General features: G+C 51.5%; 2 protein-coding genes and 1 long non-coding RNA gene across 6 annotated transcripts; 1 reads left to right on the top strand and 2 right to left on the bottom strand.

The window, feature by feature from the left end:
• Window positions 1–282: 282 nt before the first annotated feature.
• On the bottom strand, window positions 283–17,683 carry Hoxa9 (homeobox A9). Of its 2 annotated transcripts, XM_085691061.2 has the most exons (3): window positions 17,543–17,683; window positions 2,639–2,728; window positions 283–1,641 (listed from the first exon to the last, which is right to left on the bottom strand). In XM_085691061.2, the coding sequence occupies exons 1-3, from the start codon at window positions 17,550–17,552 to the stop codon at window positions 1,403–1,405; spliced, it is 339 nt and encodes a 112-aa protein (XP_085547187.1). In that variant the 5' UTR covers window positions 17,553–17,683; the 3' UTR covers window positions 283–1,402. The 2 variants fall into 2 exon arrangements, with proteins under 2 accessions (XP_085547187.1, XP_048296318.1); XM_048440361.3 differs by lacking the exon at window positions 17,543–17,683 and having other exon boundaries at window positions 2,639–7,113.
• Window positions 6,705–9,660, top strand: LOC146894371 (uncharacterized). The gene is made up of 2 exons (XR_015002432.2): window positions 6,705–7,452; window positions 8,547–9,660. It is a non-coding gene; the product is annotated as an uncharacterized LOC146894371 (long non-coding RNA).
• On the bottom strand, window positions 8,316–17,684 carry Hoxa10 (homeobox A10). Of its 3 annotated transcripts, none has more exons than XM_085691060.2 (2): window positions 17,543–17,684; window positions 8,316–9,900 (listed from the first exon to the last, which is right to left on the bottom strand). In XM_085691060.2, exons 1-2 carry the CDS (start codon window positions 17,550–17,552, stop codon window positions 9,626–9,628), a joined length of 285 nt encoding a protein of 94 aa, XP_085547186.1. In that variant the 5' UTR covers window positions 17,553–17,684; the 3' UTR covers window positions 8,316–9,625. The 3 variants fall into 3 exon arrangements, 2 of the variants coding, with proteins under 2 accessions (XP_085547186.1, XP_085547185.2); XM_085691059.2 differs by lacking the exon at window positions 17,543–17,684 and adding an exon at window positions 11,080–15,806; XR_015002431.1 differs by lacking the exon at window positions 17,543–17,684 and adding an exon at window positions 10,328–11,072 and having other exon boundaries at window positions 9,762–9,900.
• Between the last annotated feature and the right edge of the window lie 1,278 nt (window positions 17,685–18,962).

The raw sequence follows: 18,962 nt of genomic DNA, 5'->3' as shown, positions 1-18,962 counted from the left end.
CCCCTCTTGCCTTCTGGCAAATAAGACACAAGGCCCGAGTGACTGGCTATGCCCTAGTCGTGTCCCCCGCCCCCCACCGCTTTCTGCTCCTGCTTCTACCCACCCGGTAAACAACCGGCTGTGTCGGGAGTGCTTAGGCCTGGCCAGATTGGTTACCGCGGAGACCGGCTCAAGCACCTTGTTGAAGATAGAATTAGGGCTCTTTCCCCTTCATCTCAGTCCGGCCCCCACCCAGAAAATAGACCCAGAAAAAGAAGGTACAAAGAGCAGATCCGCACAAAGTAAAAGAATCAATATATTTTATTTGGCAAAAGTTAAATATCTCAACACAACAATTTGGTCAGTAGGCCTTGAGGTAACTATTGCAAAATATACAGTGTATGTTCAGTCAGACGGAAATCCCAAATTCATCAAGGATACAAATCTACAGTAGCCTAATGGCGGTTTCATGGTGTATAATTTATTATCAATAAAATTAACTCCATCACAATAAGCACTCATTTTCCCCCCAATTAAAATTAAGCGTAAACCATAGGTAGTAACCCTCTGCACACATGTATAGCTCCGAAATTCCTTATTTCTCCTCTGGTGCGAAAACAATATTCAAGCTTGTCTGATGATGCACATCTCTTTAATATGGAGATTCTATATACACTGGACAAGACTGGAGTCTAGAACATGTAAGGATGAAGATGCCCACATTTCAAAAGGATTTGAGTAATGGTGAGTCTATGCGTATACCTGCCTTCTCTTTCGGAATCTGATTTCCCTGGGAAATCCTTACAGCTAGCGGACGGTCTAGTTACACAGTATCCCACTACAGAGCTATACGCGATGCAACTGCTTCTCTCCCCCCTAAACAACCTGAGTTCAAATCGAATTCTAGCTTCCACGATCACAATGGGTGCCTCACCCAGCACAGAAGTTTGGGTCACAAAACATAATTACCACAGTAAAACACAGTGTTCAAGTATTTTGGCAGTGCGGCCTGCCACACGAAGAGCAAATTAAATTAACTACAGAGACTAAAAACTATACAGCCCGTCAACAGTTGTGCATTTTATATAAAAAAGGTAGTTTTTTTTCTCCTTTTGCTCTAAGTCAGAAGCAGGTAGATTTTTTTTAAATATATATACAAGCTAGCAGTACAGTCATCAGAGCTAATGCCCTCCCTTGTGTGTGTGTCTTAGAGAAAATGGAAAGCTTACAATACCTCCTCCAATAAAGCCGCAGGCCTAGGAGCCAGACTGAGCAGGGACTGCCAGGGGGAGATGAGGCCTGGGGTATAGAGCCGCTTTGAGCGGGTGGTGGAGGCTGGGATGTAAGGAGAGGAGGGAGAAGGGAACAGACAGTCCTTTCTTTTTCTTTCTAGCTTGCTCTTTCCTAAATGAGCCCCAATGGCTCATTCGTCTTTTGCTCGGTCCTTGTTGATCTTCTTCATTTTCATCCTGCGGTTCTGGAACCAGATCTTCACCTGCCTTTCGGTGAGGTTGAGCAGCCGGGCCACCTCGTACCTGCGGTCCCTCGTGAGATACATGTTGAACAGAAACTCTTTCTCCAGTTCCAGCGTCTGATGCTTTGTATACGGGCACCGCTTCTTCCGTGTGGAGCGAGCATGAAGCCAGTTGGCGGCCGGGTTATCTGCGGGGGAGAGAGACACTGGTTTAGAAGAAGTATCCTGGAAGGGTGTGAAGGAGCCTCTTGGGGGGGGGGGGGGTCCTCTGGCCGAAGTGCAGGATGCCGCTGAATTGGTTAGAGAAAACAAAATGAGCCCTGGCAGAGGGACCCACGAAGAGTCACTTACACCAGCACCCCTCCCATCCCCACCCCGCTCTCTCCCGTCCCCTTCTCTCCTTCCTCCTACTGTCTGCTTATTGTGAAAGAATGGAAATTGGAAACCATTTTCTTTTTGCCAGCAAAGCAAAGAGCAGGCTGCCCCGTGTCCCTGTGGCAAGATTAAAACAAGAATGCTCTTTCTCTCTTCACTGTCTCCCTTCCCTGGCTTCCCTGCGACAGTCCCCATTCTATTTGACCTTCCCGGAAGGCCTTGGGAGCTAGGTGGGAGGCAGGGTGCCCCAAGGCCATTGATCGCGTCTCCAGTTTATTTGAATAAATCTGGCCAAGGGACCCCTCGTGGCTCCATAGGCCGCAGCCTCGTCTTGGGCAGGATTTACGCAGCCACTGGCGGAAAGCATGAAGTGGAGGGAATCGGAGGTCTCCCCAAGCGTCCCGGGTCAGGTTGCCCGGCTGACTTTGCTGCTGCAGTTCTTGAACAATCTAGCCGCACAAAAGACTTTTCTGCTCTGCTTTCGAAGAACCGCCCAAAGTCTGTCTGTCCTGGGCCTGGGCAGTTTAGCAGAGGGGCGGCGGGTCTCGGATCAATTCGCTGCGCCCGCCCCGCCCCCTCTTGCTGCAGCGTCCTCCTCCCCTTTCCCCAGCCGACCCGGACTGCTCCGCGCAGTTCTCTGGACTTGGGGCCCCTATCTTAGGTGTTCCAAACACCAACTTCTGGTTCTTGACCCCAGATCCAGAGGCTCCCATCGAGGACGAAGGCAGGCTCGAAAGAAAGTTGACGCGCTGGTAGATCCCGGTGGCCGGCGTGGAGGCAGCGGCCGGCTTGCAGGGAGGAGACACTTACTGGGATCGATGGGGGGCTTGTCTCCGCCGCTCTCATTCTCGGCATTGTTTTCGGAGAAGGCGCCTTCGCTGGGTTGTTTTTCTCTATCAACTGGAGGAGAACCACAAGCATAGTCAGTCAGGGACAAAGTGTGAGTGTCAAGCGTGGGACAGTCACCCCTTCTGGCCGACAGCGGTTCAGGTTTAATGCCATAAGGCCGGCTGGAGGACAAGCCCGCGAAGGAGAGCGCACCGGGCGTGGGCTCCAGCCAGGAGCGCATGTACCTGCCGTCCGGCGCCGCCGCGGCCACGGGCGCCTGGGGGTGCACGTAGGGGTGGTGGTGGTGGTGATACACAGCGGCAGGCACCGCATTAGCGCCCGCCGCGTGCACCGGGTTCCACGAGGCACCGAACACCGCTGCCTTGGATTGGAAGCTGCAAGGGCTAAAGTCGGGGTGTTCGGCCAGTGCTGCCGCCTGCCTTGGGGGTTGGCTCAGGGCCCCTGGAGCGTAGCGTCCGGCGCCCAGCTCGTCAGCAGCGTCGGCGCCCAGCAGGAAGGAGTCCACATAGTAGTTGCCCAGGGCCCCGGTGGTGGCCATCGCTGTAGCCCGCGCCTGACCGGCCCAACCCGACCCGCCGAAATTATGAAACTGCAGATTTCATGTAACAACTTGGTGGCACCAGGGGGGGGGGTGAAGTACAGTCACCTAATAAGTTGCCGGCGCCCGCGCCCCCATTGGCCACGCGCGTCACGTGTCCGCCCGGCAGAACAATAACGCGTAAATCACTCCGCACGCTATTAATGGCCCGGTGTTTTGCAGTCATAATTTTTATAGCAAAAGCCATATGTTTTTATGCAAAGGGATCGCGCCGCTGCACAATCTGGTTTGTTTTAATTGTGGCCAACGAAGATTAAAAGATCAAATCTGGCCTTGCCTCTGTACTGTCCCTTGTCACCCCCCTCTACACACACAGACACACACACACCAGGCACACACACTTCTTAAGCGGACTATTTTATATCACAATTAATCACGCCATCAGGAAGGCGCGGGTCCCGCGTGCGAGTGCGGCCAGCAGAGCCCCTCACATAAAATTAGACAATAATTGAAGCCATAAAAAAGCAGCCAAATCGCATTCTCACTCTACTGTATTTAAATCTATATTTATGATATTTCATAAGGAGTTATTGTTTCGGAAGCCACGCAGGCTGGTGGGAAGTCAGGAACAACCAACAGATTCTTTTGCCTCACTGCGGCTCCCTGTAAAAATTTATGACGACTTGGAAAGGTTAAATTAGACTGTTGTATTTGGTTGGTGAGCACCCTGTAAATAATCCTTTCGGTCCTCAGAGATGCGAGGTCCCCCCCCCCAGGCCCGCCTCAAAAAGTCAAATACAAGGCTCTCTCCACCTCAAACAGAGAGACCACCTCCCCTGCCGCGACGCACCATCCCATCCCATCACTGCTACAACCACCTAGACTGGGTTACCGGGCCTTGCTAGACTGTACAGTTAGTCAGACGCTCGCCCAGCACCCAAATCGTCCTTACTCCACAAGGGAAGGCTCCACAGAGAAACTGCAAGGAAGGGAACTGCCAGCTGCCCGCAAGGGTTTAAGGATCTAATTGTGTCACAAGCACCGCCTGGTCCCAGGCCCACGACTTTGAGCACAAGTGGTTCAGCGACTGATTTCTCAACCAGCGACCCGGTTCTCAGCTCCATTATCTGTAAGCCCTCTCCCCAGACCGGAGGGGGGGGGACATCAGTACTAGGAGAGTTTGTTTTGCTGAAGGGCAACCTAGCCTAAAAGAAAAACGCCAGCTTTGGTAGTGGCCTTTCCAGGACCCAGTATGAGCCCTTCCAGGATCCTTCCCTCCTCATTTTTCTCCCATTCCTCCCCTACCCCACTCCCTTCCTTACACTCTCTTCCTTCTCTTTCCTTTCTCCCCCTCCCATCCTCCCTTTTCCTTCCTTCCTGTCTCTAGCCTTGGTTTTCTGCGAAACAAAGCAACAGAGATCCCCAAAACTAGGCGACTAACAGCTCAAGTCCAGTGCTACAGATCAACCCGGGAGGAGCACTGGACATTGACTTTAATCTCATCCTTTGGCCAAATGGAGGTTGTTGTTTCTCACCCCTTAGAATCATTCAGGGGATGAGAGAAAGTGAAAAGGCCACAGCCACTGTTGTTCATTGGGGAGGCGGGTGACCCTATCCCAGTTCGGAACACAAAGCAACAACTCCTAGAAACTGTGTAATGAAATTCACGTGTGAATTCTGCGCCTTCCAAGAGTGTGTTTCTCATTACCTCACTTCACTATAAGCAAAACGGCTGGCCTAAGACACTTCCATCTTTCTTTTTGCCTCCTTTGTCACAAAATAGCTCAAGTAAACATCTTCCAGCACTCTAACACATTCCTATTCCAGGAGATAGGATTCGCCAGGACATTAGGCTCTCCCAGCAAGGGAGAATTACAAGCCTCCTTCTTTTCTTGTCAGCAGGAAGAAGAAAGTGGCCACAACCAGGAACTGGAAGTGGCTTGTCCCTGCTGCCTCAGTCCCCTCCCCCTAATATTTTCCTTTTCTTTCAAATTTCTCCAGATCATTCTTACGCCTACTCCCACCTCCTACCCCCAGCACAGTCCAAGGTGTTCTAAATATCCGGCAGTCCTCAGAGGTTCAGATTTTCATTTAGACAATAACCCTGGAGTATACCTCTGCTCTAAATTGTCTGGAAGTGGCAGAGCATGCCTTCTGCCTTTTCACTTTTTTTCCACCGAGAGAAGACATGGATTGTTATTATTATTATTATTATTGCTTTTAAAACACCATTAGTCTCCAAGTAGGAGAATTACAAAATAAGTAGCAGGCACTGAGTGTAAAGCAGCTGTTTACTGGTGGAAGAAGGGGGAGATACTGTCCTTGTGAGCCCAGAGATTGGATGCCAGAGTATTTAGCGTTTTATTCCTCCTTTCTTTTGGATGTGAAAGGGTTTGTATGCACACCTAGAAACAACAAATGGTTATAATTACAAACCACCGCATTCCCAACTGAGAATCTCCTTGAAACCTTGGCCTCTGAAATAAATCCAATACCCGGATCCAGAAAATGGCAGAGAAGAGTTGGCGGGAACCCGGAGTACTGGTCTTTCAGATAACAGGTTGTTGAGCTGAGCAAGGAAAACAATTCCCAGACTGAGCTGGGAAGGGAAACAGAATTCTGTGGTCTCAGGGTAGAGAGTGCGCTGCGGAGGGAAGGGATGGTTTGTTTTCAGTTGTCTGTATTGAGAGTGGGTGGCTTTCATAGATTACGATTTAAAATCAATACTTAAGCCTGTGTCCTTTTAGTTCTTAAATTTGGCATTCTTTCCACTCATTTAAAAGGTTGGGAAAGGCCCCCTTCTCAAACTCCCAGCAGGATAAGGGGTGGGGGACGGGACTAGGCTAACATTTTCTGGACCTGCTACCACTGGCAAGTCAGCAAGCAGTCAAGTCTTGGCCCCAGCGAGGCTCCTTCATCACGGTCAAAGCCCGAGTTAGGGCCGGTAAAGCTGCCACCGGCCTGAAGCTTCCTGCTGGAGCTCTTTCGGTAACCAGGCTCCACAGAACCTAGGCTGGGCTTCCGCTCTGATTCCAGCTTCCGAACCAGTGGAACTAGCGAAGGTTTCCTTCCCTGCCCTCGGTATGGGCACACAAAGACGCTGCGGGTACCCCCTCAGCGGATATCTCAGGCAGCTGCTAACGCAAGGCCGCCGCCATCCGGTCGTGATCGTAACCGAGGCCTTGTCTGCGCAGAGGCCCACCAGGCCAAAAACCGCGGACCCGAACAGCCTCTCTTATGCACCCCTTCCTCAGCAGACTCAAGCTCGTGCACCGAGAGAAAAATGAAAGCTTCAAAAACTTTCTCCAAGCTAGCCCTTTCCCCTCGGGAAAGGAAACGGAGAGATAGAGAACTGGACAGAAAGATGAAAGACAAAAGAAAAAAGAAACAGAAATAAGGGAAGAGCAAAGAAAAGGAAAAAGAAAAAGATAAGAAAGAAAGAAGGAAAGAGGATGGAAATACGTGAAATACACAGCGGCGACTTGGGGAGCAGAGGGCGTGCTTGCAGAGGGAAGGATAAGCGACAAGACCAGGATACCAGCCCCGGAAGGTCCCGGCTCTCCTAACTCAGCCCTCAGTCCTCAGCCCGGGGCTCTACGGGTGAACGAATTCTCCCTCGGCTCAAGGCGGGATTACAGTGGTGCGTCCCTGTCCCAGCCCAGTCTCGTAGGAGAATGGTAAAGCCCCGACAGGCGTAGGGAAAGCTCAGACAGCAAGAGAGCGCCCCTGACCTTGAATGGCCCGGGGTCCAGAATTCTTACCACGCCCCCGGCGTCCCAGAATCAGCCCCTAACCTGACCGTACCTGCCCCGGGCCAGGTGTGGGACAGAAAGCGGGAGGCGGGCTGGATGGCACAGCGCTGAGGACCCGAAGCTCCTCCTGCACTAGGGATCCGAGGTTGCCACCGCAGGCCTGGCACGATTAGGGCCTTGATGGCCGGCCTGGCCAACCCCGGCTGGTACCTGGAGACGCTTTCAACTGAAGTAATGAAGGCAGTGTCGTGCTGTCGAGAGAAAGGTGGATCCCAACAACAGGAAACTACCTAAATCACCGACCAGTTCTGTTGCTTGCCGGCGCCGGGCTGCCTCGCCCGCAGCCGCCTCCGCTGCCGCCACCGTCGCCACCAAGGAAAGAGCCCTGCGCTGTGATCGTGCCCAGACCAGCCCTCTGCACCCTGCGCCAGCCACTGCCCCAAACCTGTGGTGGAGGAAAAAGCCACCCACCGGTCCGCAGGAAGGTACGCCTAGGAGAATGAAAGAGTAAAAGGGAGAAGGGGAAAAGAGAAAAGAGGAGGAAAAAGGAAGTGGGGGGGAGGACGAGAAGAGAGGGGAGACCGAGAGGCCTGCCGAGGATTCCCCAGATTCTGCAGCTTCGCGAAGCAGAACAGTGCGGCAGCCTCCTCGGACGACCGGAAGGCGCAGGGGACAGCACCGAGCCCAGTCCTGTGTCTGGTGGCAGGCCCCTTCGACTTGCTCCCCGCAGCCTCTCGCTTCCCCCCCCACATCTCCCTCCTAGCAGCCCGCCCGCTGAGGCGCGCGCTCCCGCGACCCTCCCCCCCAAGCCGCTCCCCCCCACCTCCGGCGAGCAGGAAACGCGTGGCCTAGCGGAGGGCCGCCAGGTGGGGGAGGCCCGGCAGGGGGAGGGGGTGACCCTGGACAGCTCGGCCCCGGTCCACTTAACCGCTGCCTCAGGCACCAGTGGTGCCCTGCGAGTGGGCTCTCCTCTGCGGATTTAGGGCGTGGGGTCTTCTGGGACCTGGACACCCGCAAAATAACTGGCCTCCGTGAGTCTCTCTGGCTCCCGAAAGAAATCCTGCTTAGCTTCCTCTGTCTATGCAGCTCTCCTCTCAACTGAAACCACTGGTCCAAGACAGCCACAATCCAGATATACTAGCAAGTCATAAAACTGAACAAAAGCCGACAAACCTTCAGGCACCAGGGCTATAGGGCCCAGACAGATTACGACCGTCTAGGTAATATTTAAATAGATGCCTAAAGTAATTGCAGGGGGCTCGGGCTAGCCCTCCTGTTGTAAAAGTGGTGGACAGGATAAAGTGGAAGGTGAAGATAAGAAATCAAAAAAGAGGTAAAATTAAAAAGCTTCATTCCACAGCTTTTATTCTATAAGAACATAAACATCATCTTTTTCCACGCACAGCAGCAATACAATATTAATTTATTCTGATTTAAGATTTGAAGTAAATAAAGCTAGAACTAACATTTATAATAACGATAGAATGCATTTGCTTAAACAAGATTGGCAATTTTTCATAATAATAGACATTTATACAGATTTGTACTTATAGTTTTTTTTCTTTTTCTGCACCTACAGGTTTGACCCTTTTATGCATGTAACTTCACAGTATAAAGAAAATCCAAACAATGTCTCCCTTCTCTCATCTGCTTGCCCCAGCCCACTTAGGCTCCCATGAATTTCAGAAAGCCTACAAAACAGAACAACAACAACAACAACAAAAAAGTGAATTAAAGCAAAACAAAAGTAAACAAAACAAAAAACTCCAACTCCATAAGATAGGGAGAATCGTGGTGTGCTTTTCGCGTGTTACCAAATGGCAACAATTTTAATGGCAAAAATCCACTAATTCCACATGTATAAACAAACCTGCATTATTTATCAACAGCCAGGACATGGAAATTCAAAGGTAAATGAAGGAGTTTAGTCAGGCAAGCAAGACCTTAGGCAAACGGGAAGAGAAGGTTCCTTCTCTTGGCCATTTTTTATTTTTTTTTTAAAGCTGGGAGATCTTACACAGGAAGGAAAAAGTTAATCTTTCTGATTATTTCTTTCTCATTTTTTTAATCAGCCAGTTCAAGCCCTATAGCTAACCTGCATGTCCATGTTTCAATACTCCGCTCTTGGCCAAGGAAGAAAAGAAGGAAGAAAAGAGAAATCAGGCCTGTACTCCCTGATTAAACACAGCCCAGCACTCCAGGCTGGCGAACCCGGTGGCGGCTCCTTGCACCATTGACCTCAGGCCAGACACCTCAGCGCCGACAATGGGACTAGGGCTTCCGGCTAAGTTTACCCAGGGCTGAGCAGGAAACCAGAGCGTAGGAGTACTGGGCCAGTACTAGCAGTAGGAACCCCCGAGGCCGCGAACCCAGCCCAGTCAGGACTTGACAGTGAGGATAATCTCAATCTCTATAGAATTTTAGCGATATGGCTTTTTCCCCCAGAAAATAAGTAAACCAACACCAAGCAAACGGACAAAGAAACAAAATGTCAGAACAAACCAGCCCTGCACAGACGAAACGGCCTGGGAGACGGCGAGTGTGGAAGGGAGCAATGGGGCTCCGGCACAGGTGCGAGTTCTGGGGCAGAGGCTGGAGGCCGAAGGAGGGGTACAGGCGCTCTGGAAGCGAAAAGACGGGCGTTGCCTGGAAGTTTCATCAGGAAAAATTAAAGTTGGCTGTGAGCTCCCGGATTCGGTTTTCTCGGTTCATTTTCTTCAGTTTCATCCTGCGATTCTGAAACCAGATTTTCACTTGTCTGTCCGTGAGGTGGACGCTCCGGCTGATCTCTAGGCGACGCTCTCGAGTAAGGTACATGTTGAACAGAAACTCCTTCTCCAGTTCCAGCGTCTGGTGCTTCGTGTAAGGGCAGCGTTTCTTCCGGCCGCTCTTTGCCGTGAGCCAGTTGGCTGCATTTTCGCCTTTGGAATTGCCTGGAGTTTAAGAGAATGCAGAGGGGAAGGTTAAGTCGAGGCCACTCGGGCTGTGCGAGGGGGGTGAATTCCGGGTCTTTCCCATTAGAGGGATACCCGAATTCATAGAGAGAGGGTTATGCCCTCCTTTGACTTTCGGAGAACAAGAAATTCCTCCAAAAGGCATGACAAAATCGAGTGGGCCTCCAATCCACACCCGGTCCTCCCAATTTACATTTCCCCCTACTTTTTTCCAGGCACCTGTTTTAGCGCCACTCCGCGGGGCGCTTGGAGAATGAAAGGCTGGAGTAGGCAAGGCCGTACATCTTGAACTTAACGCCTTTCTCTGCCTCTCACGCAGTGGCAGGGAAGCATTTCCTGCGGCCCCCAGGCTGGGGGTAAGGGATATTTATTTGGATGAGAAGCCGGCAGCTTTACTAAGGCTTACCCTAGCCTCCTAGATTGCCCTAGGCCAGAGGAGAAGGATATAGTTGGGCCAATAGGAAAGTCCCCGAAAAGCCGATTCTGGGGTCAAGGGCTGTTCCGCCTCTGTCTCTCCATGAAACTGGGGTGTGCAGTTGGGTGACAACGAATTCCAACAGAAGGGAAATGGCCACTCCTAGGTTTTCAGTTCAGGGCCCAGGCGTCCGGGCAGGATTTGCCTTTTCTTCTTCTTGCAACAAGGATTCCCGCCCCTCCAGGAACTTTGAAAAAGGCACGGGGGATCGTAAACTCGAACTTCGCCGGTTAATGGGCTTATTTATTGGCGCTGGCGGCTGCTTATTTTGGATGCCTTACAAACATCCGTGCTATCTGCAGGCGAGCCACTTTCCCTCCCTGCCCCTCCCCCCGCGTGGGCCGCGCTGAGCAGGCTGGGCTGGAGACCAGGGCTTGGGGGTACTCAGGGCCACAAGAAAGTGCATGCACAGGAGGAGGGCTGCTCACTGGTGTCCTCATCCCCCCAAGTCTGGGTGAGCTGGGGCCAGCGCTAAGGACGTCTTGGTGTGGGGCACTAAGCCCGACATGGGTTTTTACAGCGTCCCCACGCCCAAATATTAAAAAACAAGTTCAGAAGGTCAGCCTGCCTTCAGCTTGGGCCAAGGCTTGCGGCTGCCGCGCGAGCTCCTGGTCCTCTGCTCCTTCCTTGTGGGTCTGTCTGTCTGCCCGCCTGACTTGAGCCCTCGGTTGCACTCTGCTTACCCAGGGAGTCCTTCTCCGGCGAGGCTTTACTGTTTTCGGAGGGGGCCGGGGACAGCTCCTCAGCTGCCGAGGATGACGCGTGCGCCTCCTCGTCGCCCTGCGAGCCTCCGCCGCCGCCGCCACCGGTGCAAACCAGCGTGGGCGGCGGCGTGGAGTCTAGGGCTCGCTCCTTCCCGGCCGCCTCCGCCGAGCTCGAGGCCAGTGCCGGCGGCGGCTCGAAGCCGCGCCCCGGGGGCTGCGCAGGGAAGGGACTGGCGAGCTGCTGCGTGCCGCCGCCGCCGCCGCTGCCGCCGAAGCCCTTGGCCGTGCCGTAGGCCTGGGACAGGCGGAAGTAGCCCGGCACTGGCACTCCGCTAGAAGAGCCCAGGGTGCAGCCGTCGGGCGGCGGGCCCCGCGGGAAAGGAGCCAGGTCGGCGGCGGCCGAGCCTTTGGGGCATTTGTCCGCAGAATCGTAGAGGCAGTAGGAGCTCTCTTCTTTGATGTTCTGCGCAAAAGAACACGAAGTGGCCTGCGGCTGGGGTTGGGGCGGCTGCGGCGGGGGCGGCTGCTGCTGCTGGGGTTGTGGCTGCGGTGGCGGCGGCCCGTCGGGCGGTTCCATCCGGCAGGAGCGGGGCGCGTCCAGCCACAGGTCTAGGGGCGCGGGCGCGTAGCCATGAGCCCCGGGACCCAGACCCCCGCTGCCACCACCACCACCACCACCACCACCTCCTCCTCCAGGCGACGGCGCTTCATTGCGCTTACTGCCCAGTGCGGGGAAAAGCCCGCAGCTTTGCAGCCCATAGGGCAGGTCGCTGGCTGGCTGCAGATAGACCCCGCTGTGGGCGTAGTAGCCGCCTCCGCCGCCCCCTGCGCTACCGCCACCGCCACCCGCCTCGCCTCTGGCCGAGCTGATGAGAGAGTCGACCAAAAAAGAGTTCGCGGCAGGGCTCTCCGAGCATGACATTGTTGTGGGATAATTTGGCGAAGGGAGCAGATAGCCCTTTCTGGCTGACATTTCTTGTGCAAAACATGCTGAATACGATTAGCAATCCCCCCGCACCGCGGCGGGCGCCCGCAGCCAATCCCGAGCCAGAGTTTCCACGCGACCACTCCCAGTTTGGTTTCGTAGGCGCAGGGCCGCTCTCCGAGGGCGCCCTCGAAGCCCGCGATTGATATAAATATGTAATCTGTATTGATGGGCCAGAAGACGCACGCCTGACACCTATGGCCCGAAGGCCAGAACTGAGGGGGCTGCCTCAAAGTGGTCAGGAGAACTGGCTCTTGAGTCTGCAAACCGCCCCCCCCCCCAAAGAATATATTTGGAAGCACCCCTGGGCCTTGAGCTCTTAACAAGTGGGGTGTTTATGATGTGCACCCCAGCCATCTTTGGGTGCTCCCATGTCTTCTGGATTCCATGAGTCCCTGTCGTCCCTTGATCATTTAAGCAGGCTCTGTCTCTGTCTCTTCGTTCTATTCATTTCTTAAATTTGGCTCCCCGAAGAGACTGGCGTGGTCCTAAGGCTGTTAAGACCCTCGGAGTGTCCAGAATCCACAGTGAACTGGAAGCTAGCTAGTACCACTCGAGCATCATACAAAGAATACTGCCCGAAATGCATTGGCTGATCACTGCCTGGCTCCTCGGTCCTCGCGACTTTCCCACTCCATCCTTTGGCCAGTCAAGATTTTTCTCCTTCCCTATGCTCAGTCGGTTCATGGCTCTCTACTTCTGTCATACAACCTTGCATAGCTGGTTTAGTGAGGTGAAAATCAACTGTCTGGCAACCCTAGCAAAGGATATCCCCCCCAGTCAAAGGCATACTCCCCATCACCCCGAGGAGACCCAAACTCTCTTGTTTTGGGTGGACTAGAATGTTAGCTTTGGGTCTCTGGTCTCTCTGTACAGGGAGAACTGGAGGTGAAACCCTGGGAGAACATGCCCAGCAAACGCCTCTACCACAGGGCTTTCTCTCTTGCTTTCCTTTAAGCCTTAGCATTCCTAGCCTCCCTGAAGTTATGACAAAAACCTGTCACTACACTCTTACCTTGCTGTCCCCACCCCACGACCCAAAGACATGGCTAGAAAAGTCCTTGTTCCAGCCATTTTGTGATACAGTGTGCACATTTTAGCAAGGTGGTGATGAGGCGATCCATTTCCTGGAAGGTTAAGCTGGGTTTGAGCCCTATTATAGGAGACTCCAGAGACCAGGAGCTTTGCTTAGCAGACACTGGGTCCTACTCAGTGGTGCTTTTTAAAGCAATTGGAAGTGGTCATCCTGGGACCCCCGCTAACCCCCAAGTGTGTGCTTCATCTCAAGCTCAGGAAATGTGACCTTTTCCGGCAGGATTCAGGGGAGCTTGTGCAGTTAGTTGATGCTTTGCCCCTGACCTGTAACCCACAAGGTTAGGAGGTCTCCAGGATGCCCTAGGCCTGCCAGCTCCAGTAGCAACAGGAGTGTTGCTGACTGCCCAGATCCCAGAAACTACATTGTTCAGGCCTCTGCAAATGGCAGAGAAAGACTCTTACATTTAGATGATCATGTTCTGGTTTCTCCCGGAATGAATCCAGCCACTGGACAAAGCCGACCCTGAGAGTGAAAACACAGACTGGCCTCTATAGAGGCCAGCCTCTGGCTTCTGACATTCCAGCGACTGAGCTTGTTTGCTGCTGCTTGGCCAGCCGCCGCCCAAGAATCAGGGCTTCTGCTAACACTAGCAGCGAGGCATCCCTGTCACTTCTACCTCTGTCTCCCCAAGGTGACTGTCTGGGAGGGCTGGGTATCTAAGCATCTGAATGCAAAAGAAAGAAATGGGAAGAGAAAGAAGGGAGGAAGAAGATGAAAAAAGAGACGAGAGAAAAGGAGAGAGAGAAAGAGAATACGAACACCGATGAGCATCAGTCTGCTGCAACTGGAATTTTCAGTCTACATTAGCCACTCTGGAAACTACTAAAATCTGGGTCTGTGTGAAACATTAACTATCTGTTTTGCTTTTGTAGCCAAGGCCAAGGCAAATTTTCTCTTGGGTAGGCCTAGAGAGCAAGCGAACCAAAAGGCTGCAGAGCTCCAGAGCACTGAAGCCCATGGCCCTACCTTAAGCTTCCAGGATGTGCTTGGTCCCTCCTCTGTTCACCAGACAGGTGGGGCTTGTGTTCAGTCAGTCACCTGAAAATGCCCGGAAGCTGAGGTCTGCCAGAAAAAGGGCACTTTGCTCTTCAGCGATTCAGATACCTCTCTGGCGAGAGATGTTATGTGGGGAAGTAGTTCTCAAGAGTGTTGCTCAGGAAAAGAAGCAGCAGCAGGCCAGCAGGCTTGTGGATCAGGGTTAGACCCCTCTGCTGTCCCTGTCTGGATCTCATGTAAAAAGGAGCTTCACTGGTAGTGATTTTTAAAGGACCAGTGGCCATTGGAGAGAGTGTTTGAGATAGCAGAGGCTACAAGAATAAAAAGAAAGACGCTGATACAGATATGGGATCTTTGTTAACCTTCCAAGGTTTCAGGGAGTCTTCCGAGGAACCTAAGGGTAATTCTGAAAAACCCAAATCTGCCTTCCCATGACTTGACCCATCATTTTCAAGGGGTTTATAGACCCCCCCAAAGCTTTGTCCTTAAATTCTCCATCCAGGACTCTCATGGGACTCTGCAACCCCTGCTTATTTGTCTGGCAAAACAAGCCAGGTGCCCAGCTGCTAGCCGCTCAGACTGGTCCTAGCCAAGGCCTTGTAGGATGGCCAAATGGCCCTTCTAGGTTGGATAGTATCCAGAAGCCTGCTATTGCTGACCAAGGTTAGAAAGTCAACTCGAGTACTGCAAGTAAATGCCATTTCTGCGAAAGGCTGGGAGAATTAGATTGTCTGCTACCAGCCTCATAGACCATGGCATTGGCACTTGGATCTTCATCAGCCTTTGTGATAAGCAGATATGTTGCTCTCAATAGCAACTTGCCCCCTCGTTAAAAACCAAACGACATGTTTAATTTGAGCTCTTTCTTTTCTTTCCTTGTTTAAGTGTGTAAGCCTTCATGGAAACCCCTCTCTAACTGGCCGCTCTGTCTTACTCCCACTGAGATTTGCTAAGCAAGGGAACAACAGGAGAGCCTACCATGGGATACTGTGAGGTATCTGGCGGACTAGCCTGATATGGCTGTCACAGAGTAAATATAATGACTCAGAAACTCGAGTTAAACGTGGAAGGTGGGTTAAGTGCCTGCTCGGCTTTCTTGGTCTGGAGCCCCCGGCTTCCCTCAGCCACCCTGAAGGCTCCAGTTTCTCTCTAAACCACAACAATGAGGTGTTAGCCTCCTCAATAAAAAATATTTTGTTTATTGAGCTCCTTGGCTTTTAGGAGATTCGCCATCCCCCAAGGGATTAAGTATAGTGATTCCCTTTTCTTTCCTTTTGCCTTTGCCCTTCTTTTTAGCTGCTGAATTCCCTTTTCCTTCTGTAGATGCCTTTGACCTAAAACCCTTGGTGCCTGCTGTCCTTAGCCGGACCATTGCAGCAATCACACTGCTGTCGCCGCCACCACCGCCACAGTCTGTGTCTGTTCAGGAGTAAATATTGCGGGTTTCTACCTGGAGATAGCTTCCATTCTCTCCATGGAACCGCGGGAAATGCCAGACACAGGACTCAAGAGAGTTTGAGGATTACTCTGCTTTTGACTTGATAGCCAATTCCTCTTCCTGTGTAGGCCCTTGTGAAGCCCCCAAATACATTCTTATTAAGAAAATAAGTTGAGTTTGTCACTAGGACAAAACGAAACAAACAACAAACAAAACAAAAAGCAAAATATCCCTAGGTCCTGAGAATGAAATATAAATTAGTTTGCGTATAGAGACCATTCTCAATGCTTTTTTTTTTTTTTTTTGGAAGGGGGCTCCAAATTATCTAGAGGATGTAGAGCTGGATTGCAGCTTCATGGAGGAAAATTAATATAGTTTCAGCATGTCCAGCATTAACAAAAATTCAGAAATTCTCCCATTTATACATTTATGAATAACTAGGTTTTTTTCTACAACAATATCTTTTTCTCGTTCTTTAAAAATGTTGCCTTTTTCAGGGTTGTTTAATGTGTGGGGTTTTTTTTTCTTTTCTTGTCTACCAGGTTTAATCTATCCTTAGGTTAAATATTTTTCTTTCTTTTTTCTCTAAATCCAACCTTCGAAATGGCCCTTGCCCTTTAGTGGGGGAAGTATTGGGGCCTTTTGTCAGTAGTCTTGAAGTACCCGCGTGTTCTAAGTTTTGTAGGTAAAGAAATGGCCCTGGTCTTAAAACTGGAGGCTTCTCAGTGTATGGAGAGTTGCTACCCACTGCAGTTCACAGAGTGGGCCCTCATTTCTGCTCAGAGTTGCTTTTTTTTCCTGGCACGGCTTTGGAGTCCATACATCACAAAGCTAGCAGTTCATAAGCATGATTTTTGCTCACACATGTGAACAGGGGCAGCACCGATTTGTTCTAAAATTCCTTTTACTCAGTCACAGCGTGGTTTATTGGGGAAAAGAAAGAAATTACTTTGAGAAACAAATGAAAATGTAATAAAATAAAAAACTAAATATAGGAAAAACAGGAGATTTAAATCTGGCCTTCAAAATGCAAGCACTTTGGTTATTTAAAACTTGTTTTTAGGAAAGTCTTGAACAAACGCCTGCTGGGTCAGACTTAATCTACCCCCATGCCGTTTAAACAAATATAATATTTACTAATGTGCTTTTGTGTAATTTACAAAATGTGCAACTAAAAGTCCCTTCGTTTTAACGGCTAGAAGATTTTGTTGGAAAATGTCTGCCAGGGTTATGATGCCACATTCCAAATAGGCAGTACGCAGTACGGGGTTGTCTCCAACATACTCAAAAAAGAGAGAGAGAAAGAGAAAGAAAGAGAGAGAGAGAGAGAGAGAGAGAGAGAGAGAGAGAGAGAGAGAGAGAGAGAGAGAACAACCAAATACAACTTCTTTGAATGGCCTTTTTTGGGAACAAAGCTTATTTCTAGCCCGCTAGGCAGACTTCTAGACTGCACCTCCGAGAAAACAGGCCACCTCTGGCGGGCTGCCCCAGGGACTAAACCCCGCTCCAAAGGCCACAGATGTTGACCACACCATTGTTTCCAAGGAGAAATTTTGTTTTTCTTAGTCTGCCATCTCTTTCTCTCCGAAGAAACGTAATCCCACAGCTGATTCTCTTTTGCCTGAGTTCCGGCCATACCTAACGCGTTCAGATCTGAATATTTCAGCAAAATCGAAAGATCGCCTGGGGTGAGAAACTTGGGTGAACCGCTGGCGCACGGAGCTAACACAGACAACTTTTCTACTTAGGCCTCCCATCGCTTTCCAACCACAGAGAGCCAAAGGGAGCGCGGGGGAGGGGGTGGCAAACGCGCATCACCCCACAAACTCAATCATGGCCTAGAGCTTTGCTTAGCCATCGGCTATGTTCCCACTCCCCCCCCACACACACACACTACAGTGAAATTGATAAACTTGTGGCCACTTACCTTGACTCATTTCTGAAATCACTGCCAAAGGGCAGCAGCTTCTCCACGCCGCGATGTGGAGAGGCCTAGTGAAGGCGCTTTGCTTTAAATTACAACTCCAATCACTTCTTGAGCGCCAGGTTCCCTATTTTTTAATACGAAGGGGAGCCGGGCAAGTGAAATAAGGTACCGTGCTGCTCTTAGTATCAGGAGCGAACAAAGGCCAAGAATCTCGCTGGGGTTCCCGGCTCCCTGGCGGCTTTGACATTGATCGGAAGTGCGCCATCTCGTGGCTGTTGCGGGTCTAGGCGAAGTTGGCGATCCAGCCTGCAGCCCAGAAAAGGAAGCTGGCTCCCGGCAGAGAAAGAGGGAGAGAATGTGCCCAACCCGCTGCTATTGAGATCTCATTTTTACATCTAAGAAATTGCTGCAAAACCCCAGCCGGGTTTATAGCGGCGCATTCCAAATATGCAAATTGGCCGGCCCGGGACGGGTTTACGACCACATTGTCACAGCCATCGGAGGATGGGCTTTTATAGGGCTCAGAAATCAAACCCGCGCCCGCCCGCCGCCCGCCTGCAAGCAGTTCTTCTGGCTAGACTCTCTCTAGCAACTTGAGAGACTTTGGTTAATCTTTAACCATCCCAAAGGAAGTCTTTTCCTAAACCGGGCTTCCCTGCCCGCCCCCTTAGCCCCCCAGGAGGGTCCTTGTTCTTCTCAGTGTGTCTGTCTATCAACCTAGACATTCATCTAGGGGTCTGTCCCTCTCCCCTTTCAGCTGGCTTTCTCCCGTTGCGCCAGTTAGACAAACACACAAACAAATAAACAGAGGAGAGTCTGAAGCCTAAGGACTCTCTTCAAATGAGCCCCTCTCTGCTGCTTTGCCTCAGCCTGGGTGGCTGGAGAGAGGGTGGGGTGGGCAACAAAAGGTTCTGTCCCTTTCAGCCATGCCCTCAAGGTTATGGGTGATGTCCAAATTTAAGGCAGAAGTTCAAAGGCAGCAAACAAAGAGCAAGCTCGCATCTTTCTTTGCCCAAAGGAACGGAGAGGGAGCTGGAGCTGGACAGGAAACCCCAGAGGTTCCCGGGATTCCCTTCTGCCATGATACCTAGTCTCTACTGCTGAAGGGATCCACAGGGCATACTCAGAAAGGCTCAACTCAGTCCTGAGGTGGGCGAGGTTAGACTGGGTCAGGCCATTGGCCATTGTAGGCCCCCAAAGCCTTCTCTAGGGCTGAAGTCAGTTGGAGGGAGCGAAGTCTCACATACTAGGCCCTGACATATCCCATCCCTAAGATGCTGCTTTCCTTGTGGACATATAGGCCAGGCTTCCTATGCTTCGCTTCTGTTGGAGCTCAATACTGATTCTACCACCTCTGCACACACCCCTCAGGGGCCTGGAAACTCGTCCCATTTACTGGTAAAAGGATGTTAGCTGAGGG

This window comes from Myodes glareolus, chromosome 6 (assembly GCF_982192425.1).
Source record: "Myodes glareolus chromosome 6, mMyoGla1.1, whole genome shotgun sequence".
Classification (NCBI taxonomy): Eukaryota; Metazoa; Chordata; class Mammalia; order Rodentia; family Cricetidae; genus Myodes; species Myodes glareolus.
This window is presented reverse-complemented; position numbering and strand designations above follow the sequence as displayed.

Bases quoted from the DNA above. Each gene is read 5' to 3' on its own strand.
- Hoxa9 (XM_048440361.3), bottom strand. From the start codon at position 3,215: ATGGCCACCACCGGGGCCCTGGGCAACTACTATGTGGACTCCTTCCTG. The intron at 1,642-2,638 runs GTAAGTGTCTCC...TCTCCCCCGCAG, and splicing joins CAAGCCCCCCATCGATCCCA to ATAACCCGGCCGCCAACTGG.
- Hoxa10 (XM_085691059.2), bottom strand. From the start codon at position 12,073: ATGTCAGCCAGAAAGGGCTATCTGCTCCCTTCGCCAAATTATCCCACA. The intron at 9,901-11,079 runs GTAAGCAGAGTG...CTTAAACTCCAG, and splicing joins GCCGGAGAAGGACTCCCTGG to GCAATTCCAAAGGCGAAAAT.